The 19,284-nt window shown below is 26.4% G+C and overlaps 1 protein-coding gene across 6 annotated transcripts in view; it reads left to right on the top strand.

Moving 5' to 3' along the window:
- Positions 1–19,284, top strand: part of LOC107445682 (serine/threonine-protein kinase tousled-like 1) — a 39,799-nt gene that overhangs the window by 8,981 nt on the left and 11,534 nt on the right. For 2 of the 6 annotated variants that reach the window (XM_016060146.5, XM_016060144.4), the window contains exons 3-13: positions 3,841–3,924; positions 7,135–7,305; positions 8,443–8,524; positions 9,506–9,585; positions 11,082–11,135; positions 11,867–12,085; positions 13,874–13,984; positions 15,452–15,588; positions 16,235–16,399; positions 18,077–18,253; positions 18,358–18,439. In XM_016060146.5, coding sequence (XP_015915632.2) covers positions 3,856–3,924; positions 7,135–7,305; positions 8,443–8,524; positions 9,506–9,585; positions 11,082–11,135; positions 11,867–12,085; positions 13,874–13,984; positions 15,452–15,588; positions 16,235–16,399; positions 18,077–18,253; positions 18,358–18,439 — 1,347 coding nt within the window. In that variant the 5' untranslated portion in view covers positions 3,841–3,855. The remainder of the gene's footprint in view (positions 1–3,840; positions 3,925–7,134; positions 7,306–8,442; positions 8,525–9,505; positions 9,586–11,081; positions 11,136–11,866; positions 12,086–13,873; positions 13,985–15,451; positions 15,589–16,234; positions 16,400–18,076; positions 18,254–18,357; positions 18,440–19,284) is intronic. The other 4 variants (XM_071178755.2, XM_071178754.2, XM_071178752.2 and 1 more) reach the window with 3 other exon arrangements.

Raw genomic sequence — 19,284 nt, 5'->3', positions numbered from 1 at the left:
CTTAAATAACTTACAAAAAATATGATTTTAGCAATATTATCTGTTGGTTTTCATTTTCTATACCTATTTTATCGACTATAATTTTTCTCACAACTTAGTATGTGTAAAAATCTGTACCTCATATAGATATTTCTGTTATAATATTTGTTACCATTTGACATATGGCCAGAAACTGACAAAAGCTGTAAAATTTTAGTAGCCAACTTCTAGAATTATTGTGACTTTCTCACAATAAAAAACTCTTGTATTAAAAAAATTAGCTTCTCATAGACTTACTTAACTATTTTTCATGTATGGGTAATGTGTGTTGTTTCTCATAAAAAATGTAAGGAAAACTTTTAAATTGTAATTACTATAATTTAATAAAACAAACTAAGAAATAAACACTAAAGCAGTAAATTAATATTGTTACTTTGTAAACATAAAATAGATACATTAACATTGCCTTTGAATATTATTGTTAAAATGCTACCCCTACATTGATTTAATTTAATTTAGTTGGAAAAGCTTTAAGAACCTACTTGTTCTTTCTTTCTTTTTAATTGTGAAAACATTTGTGACCTTAGTGGCCTACCCTTATAATAAAGTCTGGACATGTTTATGCTTGCAATTTTGTTTAACAGGATCATGATTTTGCGTGAGTTAAAATTTTAAATTCATCAATAATTCTTTATTCAGTTAGTGAGTTTTTCCATTTTAATTAAATATTTTGACTTAAAATTTTAAATATATTTATTTATTTCTATAACAGGAATTTATCGATTTTGACACTCAATATTTAAAAAGAATTGCTCATATTTTTTTACTAGTAATAAATAATGCTTACAGTCTTTAAATCAGTTAATTTGTTCAATTTGTTATTTTTAATACTTGTAAGTTTAATTTTTTTTTCATTATGTTTTGCTATTAATAAATTTTAAGCTGTTTTTATTTTTTTAAATATTTAGACAAAGCTTAAGTTTATTTATTTATTTTATGGAATCTGGCCATTAGATTATCTATATTATTTTGATTAAAAAAAAATAGAGATGTTAAAAAAAAGATTTTATTTAAAAGTTTATTTCATTTGCCTAAGTAAAAAAAAAAGCGAATAAAGCTCAAATGAAGTACAAAAGTGGACAATTTCGTACTTTATTTGTGCTTTATTTACATTGTTTGTCATTTTAGTCTACGTAGTACAAAGTATACCTTATCCTTTTGGTTATTTCTTTTATTTAATAAAGATTGATTCGAGATTTCTGTCTGTATGATTTTGATTCAAATATAACTTTCTACTTTTTTAAAGTAAACCAAATGTTATGTTACATCGCTACATTGTGAATTCTAAATGATGATATATCGTGATTAAAAATTCATACATCACCTTGTACATAGCAGCACTTTTTGGTAGATGTACGAAACTCTGTCTTATTTATTTTTTCTAATATTAAGATTTCCACTGAATATTTCCTCTCAATAATTACTCCATCTCTTGAATAATGAACTTCCTTTACATTATTACTCTATCCGTTTCTTTCTAGAATGCCCAACATTTCATATATGTTAAATTTAAAATTGAATAGATTGAAAAAAATTAGCAGTATTACTGGCCTATTAAATTATTAAATAATAAAATCTTTTGCCCAGTGTATTTTTCTTATCTCCCAAGGGCAAAAAATCTTATTGGAAAAAAAAAAAGCTGCTGACTTAATTTTTTGCCAACCAAATTATGCATCCATCCAAATTGTATATTCTGTTATGTCTTCAATTCTAATTTTTCCAAAGTCGACTGAAATCAGTTATAAAAATAACTGCTTAAATCTTTTTCCCTCGAAATTATTTTTTATTAATAATTATACACTTGAAACTTGTTAGTATTATTATCTATCCACACACAACTATATATATATTTAAATATACACAGTGTAAGTATCTCAAAATAAATAAAAAAAAAATAAATAAAATATATAGAAATAAATAAATAATTATTTAGATTATTTTATGTTATTAAAGCTTAAATATAAAAATATGTTAGAGGAGGGTGTATATTTTGGCTACTATTTTATGCATGCAAAAACTGTTTTAGAGACTATTTTTCATATTTAGAGCAACTAAAATGACTATTTTTAGAGTCTTACGTTTGTAACAGCCCTGAAATTTCGTTCAGTAGTCCTCTGCTCAAAAAGTTCACGTGCCTCTAATCTAGTACAATGGAATATGAAAATAGATTTTGTATATTTTGAAAAATTTAGAAAGTTCCTAAAAAAAAATCCCTATTAAAATAGATTTGTTATTCAGTTTATTACTGTAGTATCTGAATAAATATTTCTGCTAAATAATGATATGTCTCCTTTATATTTTTCTTTTTAATTATTTTTCAACAATTTTTGTTCAGAATTCTCTCTCTCTCTCTCTCTCTCTCTTTTTTTTTTTTTAAATTAATTAAAAAATATGCTAACTGCATCTATGTGTCCTAAAGGTATTTAATATTTATTGCTTTCTAATTTTTGAATCAAAAACACAATGTATTCAAGTACTTTTGTTCTAGGTTATTGTTAGAAACTGTTGCTATTAATTAATTTATATTTTGTTATTTTTAAGGCAGGAACGTTAATAAATTAAAAATTCTTAAATACTTCTAGAAATCATAAAATTTACTTTAAAATAAGAAACATAAATTTTCAAGAAAATTTTTTATATCAGTTGTTTTTTTCTTTAAAATTTTTTTTTTTTTATTGTAGCTTGTATTTATAAATTAAATGAAAAAAAAAGTAAGTAAGTAATTGAAATAAACATGTAGTTTATGAATAAAATAATTTATAATTTAAATAATTTGTAAATAAATATACTTGATAAAGATATACGGGAATTTAATAATCATTTATTATAATCTTCAAAAAATTCAAAATTGCATTTTTTTATTTAATGTGCTTCAATATTTTTAAAATGGAAGAAGCACCTATTGCAGAAAAGCAAATTCATATGTCTATCTAGTCAACATGAATGCTTGTTATTGAAGCATATTTAAAATGACTGAGATTTATGGTAAGATTTGCAGTAATTTAAAAAGAAAAATATTTATTCCCTAGCAAAATGCTCGCTATATGAGAAATATAATTCAAAATTCATGAAATATAGCCAAAAAAAAGGAAAAGAATTAAACCGAAATATTAATAAGGCTCTTAAAAAAATGCTGAAAGAAAGGTTCTATTTAGTGACAGGTTTGCGTAAATATAAATCATTGTAAAAAGAATATAATCAATTAGTCACTTCAATAAAAATTAACTTTGAACATGAAACACCAAAATGTATATGCAATATTTTTATTCACTCTTACAATTGTTATGAATGTAATTCTGATGTTAACGAATAATGATAGTGACTATTCGCATGATATGCACGATTCGCATAATGCTAATGACTATCTATTATAATGACTATTCGCATGATATGCACGATTCGCATAATGATAATGACTATCTATAATAATGACTATTCGCTAAACGTTTTATTTAGTTTTGGGTGGGCCTGTGTAAAAATAAATCAGTTTTAAAAACTTAGCTTTTTTTTCTTTTCTTCTTTGCACATATTTTGAGTTTTTGAAATAAAAATTGAGATGAAGTGGGAACAGAATACTGCTTATTTTAAATTAGATAAATTATTTTAAAATCTGTTAATATTTTAGGTTATTACATTAATTATTTATTTTAGCATGCTAATATTTGTTGTTCTGATAAATCTGTTGGACCAGTCATAACCAACAGGTTTCTTTGAAACATCTATTCTCCTTATTAAGATATCATATTTTAAAATTAAGTTTTTTCAATGCAAAATCATTGTATGTGATGTTTTTCATTTTAGGTGGTGGTTTCCATAATGGAAAATTTACACAGCCTAGATCCCAGAAAACAGGAATTATTAGAAGCTAGATTTCTTGGAAACAGAGTAAGTATTGCTTTTCAGATTAAATTTAGTTGTATAAATATTTTGTAGTTGATGAGTTATGTCTGGTTTTAAAAGCTAATACTACTCAAACATTTCAATTAAATGAATTATTTCATAATTTTAATAAAAAACTATACAAAAATTAAATAATCTTTACCTATGATATGATATTTATCATTATCAGTATGTGACACTAGTTTGATTGCTGTGTATTTGAGTCATTCAGGTGGTCCTACTGAGTCAAAACATTAACTGGAGTTTATCCTATTACATTTTTCGATCTTAATTTGCATGAACATTTGCTATAAAGTATCTTTTACCCAAATCTACAATATTATTACGTAGTTAATATTTGCACAAAAGGTGTTTAGGCTTAATCTTGGATTAAGTTAGATCATTTTGTTAAAAAATAGTTTTTTGATTTATGTTAAATTAATAGCTGATGTACATCAAAAATTTAACTTAGAATATTAATATATTTAAGAGTAACATTAAATTGTTTTTGTTGAATGTTGGATTCTTTTTCCTTTTTGTATATTATGATTATGTCACATACTTGTAAAAAGGTATTCTTATCTTAAAGGTATTGTGCCTAATTAACTGAATTAAGGAATTACTTTAATTGGTTTATTTTAGTCCCTCTCATATCAGTGATAATGGCTCTTTTCAATATTATTGAAACTCTACATAGGTTTTATTGGTAAGGTTAATAATTAGTTTTAAATTAGATAGATATAAATAATTAGATTATATTACAATTTAATTAGATTAAAAAAAGCAAAGTTGACTATAAATTTTAATTAAATATTAGTTAGAAAAAATCTTAACTCATTGATTCTGGTTATTTATTTATTTTTGAATTCTACAAAAAAATTTTTTATTCATTGATCTCAAACTAATATGAGTTGTTCAGTACTTAATTAATAAAATTATGCTGGAAAATTTAAATACTTTCTATTTATAGTAAGTTAAATTTATTATTTTACAATAAAATTTGTTTATTGTATTTAAGTAAAACAAGTTATGCTTTTTTTAGTAATGCCTTTTTTAGTATGCAAAAGGCAAAAAAAAATTTCTGAATTTTTTGAAGAAGTGTCCCGATTTTTTCTGTTGATCACTATGAGACCTGCTGGACGTATCTATTTTGGTTGTTTTTATGCTGAAATTTTTTAAGTAAAGGTTATTTATATTTTAAATAATTTAATAAATTAAGCAAAGCAAAATAAGATTTATATTATTAACTCAAGTATTAAGACTAGTTTTATGTATTGGTTTATGATTTAGTATGAACATTATAGTTATCAGGTTGGACACCTGCCCTACCAACCAATCTTATCCTTTGTATTCATTTCATAATGTAGCATCATATTTTATTCTTTCTGTTCCACATGCTTCTTCCTCTTGTACTGGCAACATTCACAAGTTTAATATTTATACATTAATCACACTTCGATATCCATGTTTCTTTTCTCTCCAAATGGAAGCATAGGGCCTCTAGCATTGCTTTCCATCTAGTTCTATTTGTGGTCAGGTATTTTGCCTCTTTCCATGTTTTTCTAAATGTTTTCAGTCCATTTATTTTAGTTCTTATTTTAAGTAACTATAATAAATCTTTTCATGTTACTTTCTCTTTTGCTGCTGCTTTCTCTTTTTCCTGTTGCTTCATCTATGTTTCTTAGCTTCAAGTTCAATTGGTTTCTATTTTGTAGTTCTAAGAATTTCTGCGGTTACAAATTTTATGGAACCATTTGATTTATAAGATTTTTCTTAAACTGTTGTTATAAAGATCTTTAAGTTTTTCATGTTATCTTTATTGTGCCATGTTTCTAATATATAAAGTTGGGCAGATTGTACATTTGTACGCGGACCATCACTTATAAAATTATTGGATTAAAAAATCGGCTGCTTTATAAAATCAAATTTGCAAGATTGATATTATAATACCATAACAGACAAAACCATCCGTTTATAAAATCAATGTGTAAATCGTTATTGTTTTATAAAATTAAAACTATTTCTTCTTGTGAGAATAATTAGAATTTTCTGTTTTCTCAAGTTTTGGAAGCATATAAAGAAAAAAATTCTTTCTGCTCCCTCACGGAAAAGGGCACTTTGAATTTAACACCGTAAAAACTTATCAAAATGAGTAATGAATTTGATCAATAACAATTTTTAAATTAGGTACCCTGTTATTCTATTTTATTTATGCATTTCAAAAAGTAATTCTTACAAATTATGAAAACAAGAGAAAAATTTGTAGTTTATAAAAGATAATTAAAGGCATTTTAAAAGACAATCTCTTAACATAATTTTTTTCAAAAAAAACGTTAACTAAAAAAAAAGATTAATTTTCTTGACCTCTATGTTTAAAATGTTTCTGTTTGTTTGCCTGTCTTAAAGGGTTAGCCAGTAAGCATAGGTCATTTGTAAAATCAAGGTCTGTTTGATATTTAATTAGGGCTCATATTAATCACACTTAACTATTTATTTCACATTTGATTCTTTCTTTTTTACTCTCTCTTCCACTTTTCCCAATCTATATTCTAACTTTCGTAGAAGTGAACCAACATAATTATCTTTGAATAACATCATTAGCAATATTCTTTCCCTGCTGAATTGATGCCTCATAATTCTCTTTCCTCTCATAGTAACCTTTTTTCTCTATTAAGAAAGAAAAATACTTAAATTTTCCTATTTTTCTTTCTTTTTTTTACATTTAAAATTTGTTTCTTATTTTGGAAATTAAAATTTTATTTTTAACAAGCATTGAATTTGGGACTTTGTATACCTCATACATACAAAATCTGTGAATTTAAAATGAATCATTGCCATCTGATTAAAACAAGGTTAACTTTGTGTTGTATGTGAGTCAAATAAACAATGTGAAGAGAGCATAAATAGCATCACACCAACAGATGTGTGAGCATTTCAGTGCTATAATGAAAACCCTTCTTAAGTCTCAAAAAATAATTTTGTTCTCTGACACAAAAAAAGATGTTTTGTTATTGTACTCCAACAATCGTGCGTCTGTTTATGCGAAGTTAGTGCACTTTTCACATTATTTTTCAACTTTTTTTCTAACAATAGGCAGTCAACTTGCAAAGCAGATTGATCACAGTGGCAAATATGATAACTAAATATTGAGATATTTAATAATGAATAGTTACTGTAACAAATAAAATTAGCTACAGTAGACAATTTCTTTTTTAGGGTTTTTCTAACAGTGTCCCAGAACAATTATTACAAGCTAGTCAAAATGCTACTATGATGCAAAGTGGACTGAATCTTGCAGTTGGTGCTAATAGTAACAGCAATAACAACCAAGACTCTAATCTAAGTGCTGCCAGTGGCAGCTCTGTGAGTAGTGATAAAGAAATAGAGGTAATATTCTCTTTTATTCCTATTTCTAATAATTATTTTAAATAGAAGCAATATTTTGAATAATGCTAACCAATATGAATAAGATACAATTAATGGTACTTGTTACTAATTGTTACACACAGGCACAAGTTTTTTGGAGAACTTTTTATTCTGAACAAAGTGAAAAATGCCTGTTTCAGAAAATGGACACAGCTCAAAAAAGTGTGTTAATGTTTGCATTGATAAATTTACAATGTAATTGTTAAATTGCCAATGTTAACATCAACATGAATTTATTTCCTGATACAAAGTGATCTCAGAATATTTTAATTTAGATTGTTGTGAAACCACATCTATCTTAATGTTGGTCAGGAATGGTTCGTTGAAGACATAAAGGCTTTTACTATGTTTAAGTTATGCTAAGTATTCTTAAAAAACAAAGAATATTTTTTCATTGTATTGTAATGAAGCAGATATACAAATATGATTCTCTACATATATCATAGTGCTTTTCATATTACAAAGCAATTATCTGTCTTCTAACTACTTGATTTGTGCTTTTATATGTTGTTGTAAAGAGATTACTCATATTTAATATAACAATTAGAAGTAGTTATATCATTTGCTGTTACCTATCTAGTAGCATATGTCATCAATCATTTAAGTTACATTTGCTGAATTTAAAACAAGAGTTTTTATTATAATTATAGTGCACGATTTAGAATGCCATAACTTGATCTATTTTTTATCATTTTGATCAGGCTATAGTCACATGTCTAAATAAGTATTTGTCTCCAAAGACAAGGAAAATGTTAGCTGAAAAGAATGAGGGGAAAATTTAATTTTGGATATTGCAAGTGCTAATTTCAAAGCTGTGTTCTTAAGGGAAATATCATAGTCTCATATAAAGTATACTTTGCTGAAGTTATGATATCCTCAGCTGTGATACTGTCAGGTTGAAAAACTGAAAAACATTTTTTTTTAAACTCAAAGAAAACCAAAAGCATTATAATTAGAATCTAGAAAGAATTTTATTAAAATGGATATTAATATGTTTAAAAAAATATTTTAGTTTTTATTTATTTCCTGTCATTTAATTTCGTGCCTATTTTAATATTTTTTCTAAATGTGATATGAAAATAAAATTGTCTTTTTTAGTCACCAGATAAATATCCTCCTCCTCTAAGAGCGCAATCCTCTGAAAGGAAGAGAAAAAGAAAAGAGGAGGCAGCTGCGTCTGGTAAATATTTGTCAACTTTTCATTTTATAATAATGTGCATTTCTGTGAAAGAATATACTTCGTTGCATGCATGCTTGCAGAAAGGATTTAAGCAAGTATCTTAATTCCTTGACTGGTGCTACCACTTTGCTGTGGTGGGCAGGTTTGTGTGTGTCAAGTAGCCAGTAAGCTATGTCTGCAGTAGCCTTGTTACTGGTAGAGCTTCTCATTGGAATTGGTCATTGGTGATGCACCAAATAAAGAGAACCTTCTTGGTACTCCAGGTTGGGGTACTGGTACTCCACCCAATAAAAAAAATCCTTGTTACAAAATTTATTAAAGAAACTTTGCCGGACTGTCTGAGGGAAATAGCCTGTAAAGTGTACTTAAGACTTAAAAATTGGTTGCAGGAAAATCAGATTTTAGAGTGATTGGGGTAAAAGACTGGTAATTCAAGTAAAATAAAATTTAAAAAATTGTTTTTTTTTTTCTGGTAAAAATAGGCTCTAAATTCTTAAACAAAAATCCTTAGTCCACTCTATACTGATAAATATGATGGATGATGGTTTTTGTCATAGTATCAGTACATCAAAATTTCTGTTTATCAATTACTTGCCGATTTCAATTGCTAATTCGTCTACCCTTCTCAACTGACTTTGTTGTCGCTTTATGATAGAAAATTTATTTACTTGCCTTCTTAAGACACGTATTAGAGAACAAGTACTTATTTTTGGGTTTGATGTACCCGTTTGAATATTATGTTTGGTTAAGGAGTATTTTCTGATTCGATCCATAATCTGTCATCTGTAATCCCGTAGTTTACTATTAAGTTCCATAGCAACTACAGCAATTTTGTAGCTGGAATATAATGGTTTAAGGTTATTTATAAGAGTTTAATACCATCTTTCTTAAAAAAAATTATAAATTGACCATAAAATTACTTAAGTTAATTTCTTTTTTTCGATTGAAAAATTTCCACTAATCAATGATTATTTTTTTCAGACTTGGTATATACAGGAAAAACCCCAAGACCAGAAACATCAAAGAAAATAAACGAATATTTTAAAGTAAGTTACTGTAATGTAAGTTAATTTTTGTATTTTTATTTTATAACTGTTTCAAATTTTGTTTCTACTGTGATTAATAAACTTTTATCTATGTTATTTCCTTTTTTAGAAAAATATGTACACATATTTTTTCTTACTTTCAACTTAGATATTACCACCTATCAAATCCTGTGACATTGCCATAAATACCAGATGTTAGTATTCATTTCTGAAAATTTATAAACTGATTTGCATAAAAATATAAATTAAGGCTATTATAATCTAATCTCCATTTAATTAACAATTAGGATGGGATATTGTTTAGCCCAGAGGGCAATTACTAATTTATTTTTTCAATTAATTTATTTGATTATAGTACTTAATTATAGTACTTAGAAAGGACTTAGTTGTGTAAAAACTTTTTGTCTAAATTCATTCACATGCTTTTATTGACTTGACAAAAAATTTTTCTTGATGTCATTAAAATTTAAACCATAGAACTAAGTGGCTGCATTGTTATTGGCCTAAGTGGCCTTAAAACAGTTATTGTACATAACTGTTTTAAGCTCTCTTTATTGTACCTATTATTTTTTTATTCTTTTAAAAAAATTTAGGACAATTAAGGTCTTCTTATGAAAGAAAGTAAAATCTCATATCAAATCCATGACTGCAAAAATTGAAATTGTGAATCGAGGAACCATTTACTTAAAACTGTTTTCAGCAATTTCAATTATACCTTACAACTTTTTAAAATTGATTTGATTTAAATGCAGTACAACTCAATTAGCAATTGCACCATCCAAGAATTTTGAAATTAACCACAAAAAGGGTTATATGTTTATATACTAAAGTTCAAAGACGTTGAGCAGCCCACACTTCTTTTGGATCAAAATCATTGAAACTTCTCTTTAATTGTTGTATTGAAAAAAAAAGAATTTTATACAAAAAATTTAATGAAAAATTGTAAAAAAGGAATAATTCAGTCCAATTACAAACTAAGAATTCAATCATCATGGAATATTAATAACAAATTTTATTTGGTGTTAATTGGTATTTTTGGAAATTTTGGTCACATTCTTTTATTTTTATTTTTTATGTTTGGATGTATTAATTACTGTTATTATTGATGTTTACAGCAAGAGAAAAAATTTTCTTTGCAGCAAAAATAATCATGGATAGTAGCTTATGTTTTTTTACTCTAGTTAAAGGAATGTGTCACTTAAAATAAAGAAGAAAAAAACTTATATTTATGCAAAAAAATTAAATCTGAACTACATAAATTAAAGTATAGTTTAAATTTTAAAAAAATGTTGAGAATCCACAATTTATATATTTCACAAGCAGGAGATAACACATTGCCCAAGGCATGCTCATCAAAGCTTCTTAAAAACTAAAATTAGCTTTACAGCAACTGCATTCAAAAGAAAATCATATGAAATTAACAAATAAATATAAAGCTACTTCTGTATCATTTCTAATCAAAATCATGTTTTAATTTTTATCTCATCTTTTCTTCTATCCCTAATTTATAGATAAAAGAGTGTTCTAATATAGAAATGACTAGTACATTTTACAATGGAAATACGGTTAGTTTATTTATTTATTATTATTTTTATTATTTTACAAACTTATACAATGTAGTGGCTTATAAACCCAAGACAAGGCACATAAAAGAACATAAACCACAAATTATCAAAGGGCAGCTCAAAGGTACATCCAGGGTTTTGTGAAATTCTGAACCAGTACTTTGCTGCTTCATAGCATTTGGCTGGTGATACGGCCTCTAGTTTCTATACATCCAAAAATCTGGTGATGGTCTTAGAACTACTGCTGGAAGATATAAAAAATAAGTTGGTTAGCTTATAGCTTGCACAGAGGTGCATATAAAAATAATCATGAAGTTCAAATTAATATTAAAACTACAGCTAAAATTAAAAATGAAATTGAAAGTAATTATAAATAATAAATAAATACGGTAAGAAGCGAAAATGTGCGAACAACATCATAATAGTTTTGTTTTGTTTTATTTCCTTTTCTCAACTGTTTTATTTTCTTTTCTCTTTCTTATTTGTAATGCAAATTGGTTGAAAATTAATGCTCTTTAATGTGAAATAAGGGAATATTTTAATATTCTTTCTTTAAAAAATTCAAAGTTATGATAATTAAAGAAAGATCACTTTACTAAAAATTTAAGATTTTAATAAAATAAGTGACACAAATCCTTAAATTATCCTTTAAAACAGATATTAAAAAATTGAAATTGTTATTTATATGTTTATTTTATTAGTTATTCATAAAGTTTTAATTTTTCTTTTAGTATCCTCCTTCTCCTCAAGCTAATCCTCTGCAATCTCCTCTTTCCACAATGAGTGGAAATTTGGACTATTCTCAATTAATGGCTCCTATGCAGCGAAGTTCACAGATGTTTCACCGTGCAGTACAAACAGATCTGACGATAAATAAAATTAAAGAACTGGAAAGCAAATCTGCAATGGACCTAGAAATAAGAGACAATAGAATAGATGAATTACAAAGGGTAAATTATTTATTTGCCCTTGCTAAGAGTTTTTAGTGGTAATGTTTTCTATACAATTGAGCTATGAGTACAGTTGGCCCTCGATTATCGGGATTGTGACTATCTAGCTTCTGTAGTGTCCGACCTGGTAAAAAAATTAGAATGGCAATGTAAGTTTGGAATGTAAGTTTGAATGGAAGTTTATAAAACTCGTTGTGGCAGGTAGAGAAGGCAAAAATTAGGAATGCCAAAGCAGTGGTGTTGAATGTGCTAGAATGCAGAAGCCGTGGGGAAGTTTTTGGTCTAATAAACAAAATTCTATAAATTTTTTATTGTAAAAATATTTTCACTTTACAAATTTTTTCCCTAATATAAAATTAAAATAAAGTCAACAAAATTATTTTTAATATATTATTACAACATGTAATGTAGCACTGATTTGAGTAATCACTTCTTGTTGCATCTAATTCCCATGTAAATTCATGCAGAATTTTTTTTTTAAGGAGAATATTGCTAAAAATTTTCTCATGTTTTTTTTAAAAGATCTTTTAATTTTTTTATACAATATTAATTCAATACTTGTAATTTGTTTTGCGCATATTATCATTGACTTCCTGATGTTGCGATTCCATTTTTACAATAAATTGGCATTGATTTGCTTATGGTTTTTACAACTCCAATATTTTTTTATATGATGTATCCTATTCTGACACACAAAATTTGAATTGTACATTTGCGTAACCACTTTTTGCCACCTATACTGGATTTACTTCAATTACATTGTAAATCCATGTGGGGATTCCATCGCTTTCTGGTATTTTTTATACTTAATATTTTTTTATCCTGAAATTATTTATTATTATGACAAGTAAAATTTGAATTCAGTCTACACTTTTTGATGTGACGATCCCGCCGATTTTTTTACAGTTATTGTTTCTGATTTCTGCAAGCATTTTAAAATAAAATTCTGATATTTTTAATGCAATGTTATTTACAACAATTTTGTTTGTTATGATAAGTTCTACTGTTGATTTTTTTCTCTGCAGTTCTACAGTTATTTTCATATTGTAATGAAGTTCCAAATTTTTTTTTTTTTCAAATAGCAAAAATAATTTTGTCTATAATATTAGAATTTTTATATTTTCTTTTATATGTTGATCAGAAAGAAAATTATTCTTCCCCACTTTGAATTTTATGAATGTTATTTTAGCATATAAAAAGGAGTTAGTTAATACTTGTTTTTTTCATTTTATTGTACCGAAATTCATTCAAAAGTAAAACCATAATTTTCTAAATTTTTTCTAGATAATTTATTGTTTTAGCTATGTCTGTACTATAAGAATGTTCCATAGCTGCCAAACTTTTTGCAGAAGTTTTCTGCAATTTTATTTATTTTAGCTTTTTTTGTCCAAGGATACTATTTTTTGCATTTTTACCCACCCTCCTGATAGCTCATATTTTCTTTAATTCCAAAGTCGCTGCTCCTCTTGTAATGATCTCCTCCTTGGGGAACCTGCTTGCAGTGATTCTCCCTTTGAGGTGTGATGTTATGGATTTCTTCTCTCATCTACCAATGAGGGGCAAAATTCAGCTTCTTCTGCTAAAGCGCTCACCTTTATCTCATGATTTCCTGTGAACTGGTGCGAAAGCAAACATTGAAAAAATGTGTAAAAAAGAAATAGTGAATATCAGCTGTGATCTAATGTTTCTACCTCTAAAATATTGTATTTCTTACATATTATTTCAAACTTAATTGTATGTATGTAAAAAAAAAATTATTGTTCCACTTAAATTTTAATGACTTTATAGGCTGGAGAGGAATATAAAAGACAAGTCAGTACACAACAAAAGCTCTTAGACAAACAAAAAGAACAGCAAAGCAAATGTCTTGCAGTAACAAAACAGTTATTAATTGAAAAGGTATACATTTCTTGAATAACTGCAAGTTATATTTATCTACCTTGTAAATATTCCTTTTTTTGTGTTTGAAGTTAAATTAGCTATGAATATTACAAAAAACTGCATTATAAAATATGTAAATATTACAAATGTGTTAGCTTTACAGATTATCAATATAAAATTCTTTTTATCTGCATTATTTAAAATCATTCCACTTATTTACAAAATGTTTGCTTGTTTTAAAATCTTCAGATTTAACTTCAAATTTTCTATCTTGAAATGACTATCTTGTTTGTATCTATCTTTCTTGTAATCAGAAGGATAAATGTTTTTTTTTCTTCTCCATAACTAAAGTATTTCTAATTATAATAATGTAATATTCAATGTTTAGTCAAATTACAGCAATTGAGAAATTATTGTAAAACAATAAGGAAAAAATTTGGTATTCTGGGCAATATAAAAGCCTAAAAAGTAAAAAAAAAAAAAACAAAAAAAAAACTTAAAACTTTTTTATTTTGCTTTCTTTCATCTGTTTTTTATATAAATTAGCTTTTTATCTATGGTAATTATGACATTTTTAAAATTTTTTCTTCTTCTTTTTAACTTGTTCAATTTGGTCACTTTTATAAATAGCTTTTAAAAAAACTATAGGATTGGTAATACATTCAAAGTATTTAAACTGCTTACTGCAAAACTCTAAACGAGTGTTAACTTTTTTATTACTATAATTATTTAAAATTTTATTACTATTACGTGACACAGCTATAAGTTTTATCTCAATTCTTTTCTTGTTCAGTTGTTAAATAATGCTAGGAAAGTTTTTTTTTTCTGCAAATGCACACTTCGACCTTAGAAATATTTAAAAAAAAATATTTCTGTATTACTTATTTATTAAAATAGGTAATATTTACCTATTTATTGAAATAATTTGAAAGTGTTTAAAATGAAATTATTCCCAAGATTATATAGTATAATAATGCATTTTTTAGATTATTTGATTTTTTTCAACGTCTTTGTAAAAGCTATTATTTTCTCTCTAAACTTTGTATAATGAAGCATGTTGAATTTCATTCAGTGATGAGGAGCTTAGATAAAGTTATTAACTCCAATCATCTTTGACTCTGTTCCAAAATAATGTGTTAAAGCCCCTATTTAAAGTATGAATTTTTTACCTGTTTATCCATCTGTTAAAATATATATTTATAATTATTTCTATTGATAGACAAAACAAAGAATTTCTAAACGAGAAAAGAGTTATGTTTGAGCTATCAATGCTTTAATTAAGACTGATCAAACACCTGTATCAAGGAAAAGCAACAATGTAGTTTGATACTGAGAGTTATTCTAAATTTTTTCCCCTCCCTTTTAGCTAGTAATTAATGAAAGGAATTTTTATATTTAAAGTTTTGTTATAATTTAGCTTGCATAAAAAATGCTGGAAAAACTTTTTTTTTTGGCACTGGAGAGTTAAATATATACATATTTCAGAGCACAATGGAGAAAAAAGCTGCCAGACAAAAGTGTATGCAGAATAGGCTACGTTTAGGTCAGTTTATTACACAAAGGCAAGGAGCGTCTTTTGTAGAAAACTGGGTAGATGGCTATGCCTTTACAGAACTTATAAAGTAAGTTTTAATCAACTTTTTCATTTTAATTAGTTTTTATTGCCTGCGCTAAACATTTTTAAAGTTTAAATTTTTATCAATAATATAACTGATACAAATTCAATAATTGTATATAATTTTAAAACAAATATTTTTTCTTTTAAAATGGCAGCTTTAAATGTGCTTAAGAATTTTGTATTACAAGAATTGCTATTTGATCTATTGTGTGAATTTTAAATAATGATAACTTTAATTCAAATTCATGTTTCAAATACGTGTTCTTTCTTTAGTTTTCCTCATTATTTAAGGACAGACTATGAGAACTAAATTATTATTTGTTTTAAGATGTGTAGTATTATGTATACATATATATATATTCCATTGATTTTCGACATTTCGGTCTGCTAAGTGCACTTTTTAAGTAATTTGATTATTTTGAAAGCAATGGAATTTTTTTTTTAAACTTTAATTCTGGATATAGTTTACAACGTTATAAGTGTTGAAACAAATTTTTAAAACTAAATATAAAAAAAAAGAAAAAAAAAATTTACGTTTGTATAATTAAGACTGAACTTAAAACATATTTGCGAGTTAAAGCAGTTTGTTTTAATTAACATTTATTAAAGAAAAAATTCACTCTTTTTTCTCTATTTTTTGCAATTTATAGGAAACAAGAACAGATTGCCACTGAACGAGAAGAAATAGAAAGACAGAGAAAACTACTTGGTAAAAGAAAACCTAGTACAGCACAGCCTAAAGGAAGAGCTAATAATGGACCTTCATCTGTCGCAATAGCAAATGGTGATTTTGCTAAACCTGATCCTCCTAAAGAGTGAGTTTTTTTAAATGACATGAATAATATTTCTTTGCACATTCTTTTAGAATGTTAATTTTCTGAATTTAAATTCTGTTAGAACACTGTTAACACTTGTAGAACATACAAGCAATTTCTTTAATTGTAGCCGCAGCACAGCTGCATTTAAACTTGTTAATCACAATGGCTTGAAGATTTTGCCACAGAAAAAAAGTTGTACACAGAGCACCATTTAGCTCCATGCATTGACTTTATCGGTCTTAAGTTGCTATAAAATAATCATTTATAATTTGCTTTATTTTTTAGGCTCTTTGTGTGTCTAAAATGAACAAAAAATTTTTAGATCCCTCATTTTCTTGTCTCCTAACATGTGCAATATAACAAAAGACTACTAATTTTTTAACCCAATGCCTTTAAGATAGTTCATATCTTAATTTTAACTAAATTACTGAAAACTTGTTTTCTATATACAGTCAGATCTCGATATAAGGTCACCCTAAGGGACATCGCAAAAGTGACCTTATAAGCGGGGTGACCTTTTAACCGATTCATTAGCAGTTCGTAACTAAGCACGTAAATAGTACACATTAAGACTTTTTAAAAATGTTAATACAAACGAAAACGATCAGCCATAAACTAAATGTTTAGGTCAATAAATTTTATCAGAATTAGTAAAGAATTAAAGAATGTTAGATTAAAAAAAAAATTATTTACAATAAAGCTGTTTACAAATTTCCTCAAAGTCCACATACATACATTACATCTTACCTTATTTAAAATAATCATTTATGCAGGTCTGTCTTGTTTTTGGTTTCATTTTTTGAACAATGTTTTCTAGATTTTGTAACTTCTCAAAATGTTACTCAGCTCCCTCATGATTTGTAAAAAAATTTCGTATCACATTTATTGCATTGGAGGTTTCCACATGGGTTACAGCTACAGTCTCAGGATCACTGTCATTGTCCTCACTGTCCACAACTTGTGAAACAATTTCAGAAATTGTAGCTTGTTCGTTGGCTGCAACATTTTCCTAGAACTCGAAAGGGGTAATTGCCTTGTAAGGAAGTTAAATAGGCTTTTGTTAGAAAAGAGCTTCCCTCGCTTCAGATAAAAATGACCTTATAAGCGATAACGATTTTTAAAACTTGACCATATATCCGATATTGTGTAACAAAGAATTCCTATTCAGTGAGTCGGGACTTTGGAAAAGTGACCTTATATGCGGGGTGGCCTTATATGCGGATGACCTTCTATCGAGGTCTGACTGTATTTACTTTAGTGGAGAATATTTAATAGAATTTTTTATAAAAATTATTGACTTATGAAATTCATGCCCATTGACATCATGTTCGAATACACTTCAATGAAATATTTAATTTTCTCCCGATTTCTTTCTTATTTTTCTAAATTTTTCATATTGCTGGTTGGATAATTTTATAATTAATCACTGATATAAAGTTTCTTTGATTGTTTTTTATTTATTTTTTTATAGTTTTCTACATAATTTTAGAACTTGGTTGTGTTTTGTATTTTTTATTTTCTACCAAATAATATATCAATTTTAACTCTAAAACTTAACTCTAAAACTTGATAAAATCTTAATCATGATCTTAAAAATAAAGGCTAGAATTCTTGAAAGTTAAATTTATTCCATTTCTTTTTTGTATATTAAATAAAATATGTTTTTCTTTTCAGTTCTCTTCAAAAATTGACATGGTTAGAATATTATGAACATGAAGAAATATTAAAACTTCGACAAGCATCATTAAAAAAGGAAGACACTGATCTACAAGTAGAGTTGGAAAAGCTAGAACGAGAAAGGAATCTGCATATTAGGGAATTAAAGCGTATACACAACGAAGATCAATCTAGGTAAATTTAATTTATTTATTTTTCATTGATAATTTTCTATTTTCTCTCTGTAACCGATCAAAGTAATAAGATTTTCCATAATTAAAATATTTATTTTTTCCTAGGTTTAATAATCATGCTGTTTTGAATGACCGCTACCTATTATTAATTCTCCTTGGTAAAGGAGGTTTTAGTGAAGTACATAAAGTAAGTTAAGACATGAAAATTTTTATGTTACAGATTATGTAACAAAATAGAATGAGTGCTTTCATTTCCTAAGTTTTTTAAAGCAAACAGTTTTATTGTCTTATTTGTAGTTGAATACTGAATGTATATATATATATATATATTGTTTCTTTGTCACTGTTTTGTAAATCTCATTGCTAGGATAACTAAAAAAAATTTAAAATCGAAGCATTACAATTATTAACTCCTTTATTTTTTCAGATTTAATTTAGCATGTTATACATTTCAATATGTTAACTATTCTTCTTAGAGAGAAATAAGGGATATTTAAGACATCTTTACTATCCTCTAAGATATCTTAACTAGTTTTACTCGTTGTAGACAACCTCTCTATATGTACCAATGAAGACCTCTCAATATGTACCTGTACATTGTGAATATTGAAATTAAGTCCCAAAAAAATTAAGTGTAATATTTTAACTTAGTTAAGCTAGTTTTAAATTTAAATGCATTAACCATTGTTCTCTACTTTGGACATTTTTTTATTAATAGTGGTAAGAGCTAACATAAATCTCTCAGCGTAATAGGTCTTTTACACAAGGACAAAGTTCAGTTTTTCAAAATGCTACCTTAAAGTCCTTGTGCTCAGGATGCAATACATTGAGATGCTGACATCAATGATCAAAAACATTTTCATGAATTTTTAAATTTCTTCTATTTTTTAATTCTACCATGTACTTTCTTTAATTACTGAAATAGATATGTATTTTCCTTAAAACTCAGAATTGCAATTGAAACTAAAATATAAGATTGTACTCTAAATTTGACCATAATGCATGATTGGACTAACACACATACCCATTAAA

Source organism: Parasteatoda tepidariorum, chromosome 6, assembly GCF_982258835.1.
Source record: "Parasteatoda tepidariorum strain Cologne lab strain chromosome 6, Ptep-v5.0, whole genome shotgun sequence".
Classification (NCBI taxonomy): domain Eukaryota; kingdom Metazoa; phylum Arthropoda; class Arachnida; order Araneae; family Theridiidae; genus Parasteatoda; species Parasteatoda tepidariorum.
The sequence above is the reverse complement of the archived record's forward strand: the minus strand, read 5'-3'. Positions and strand labels throughout refer to the sequence as shown.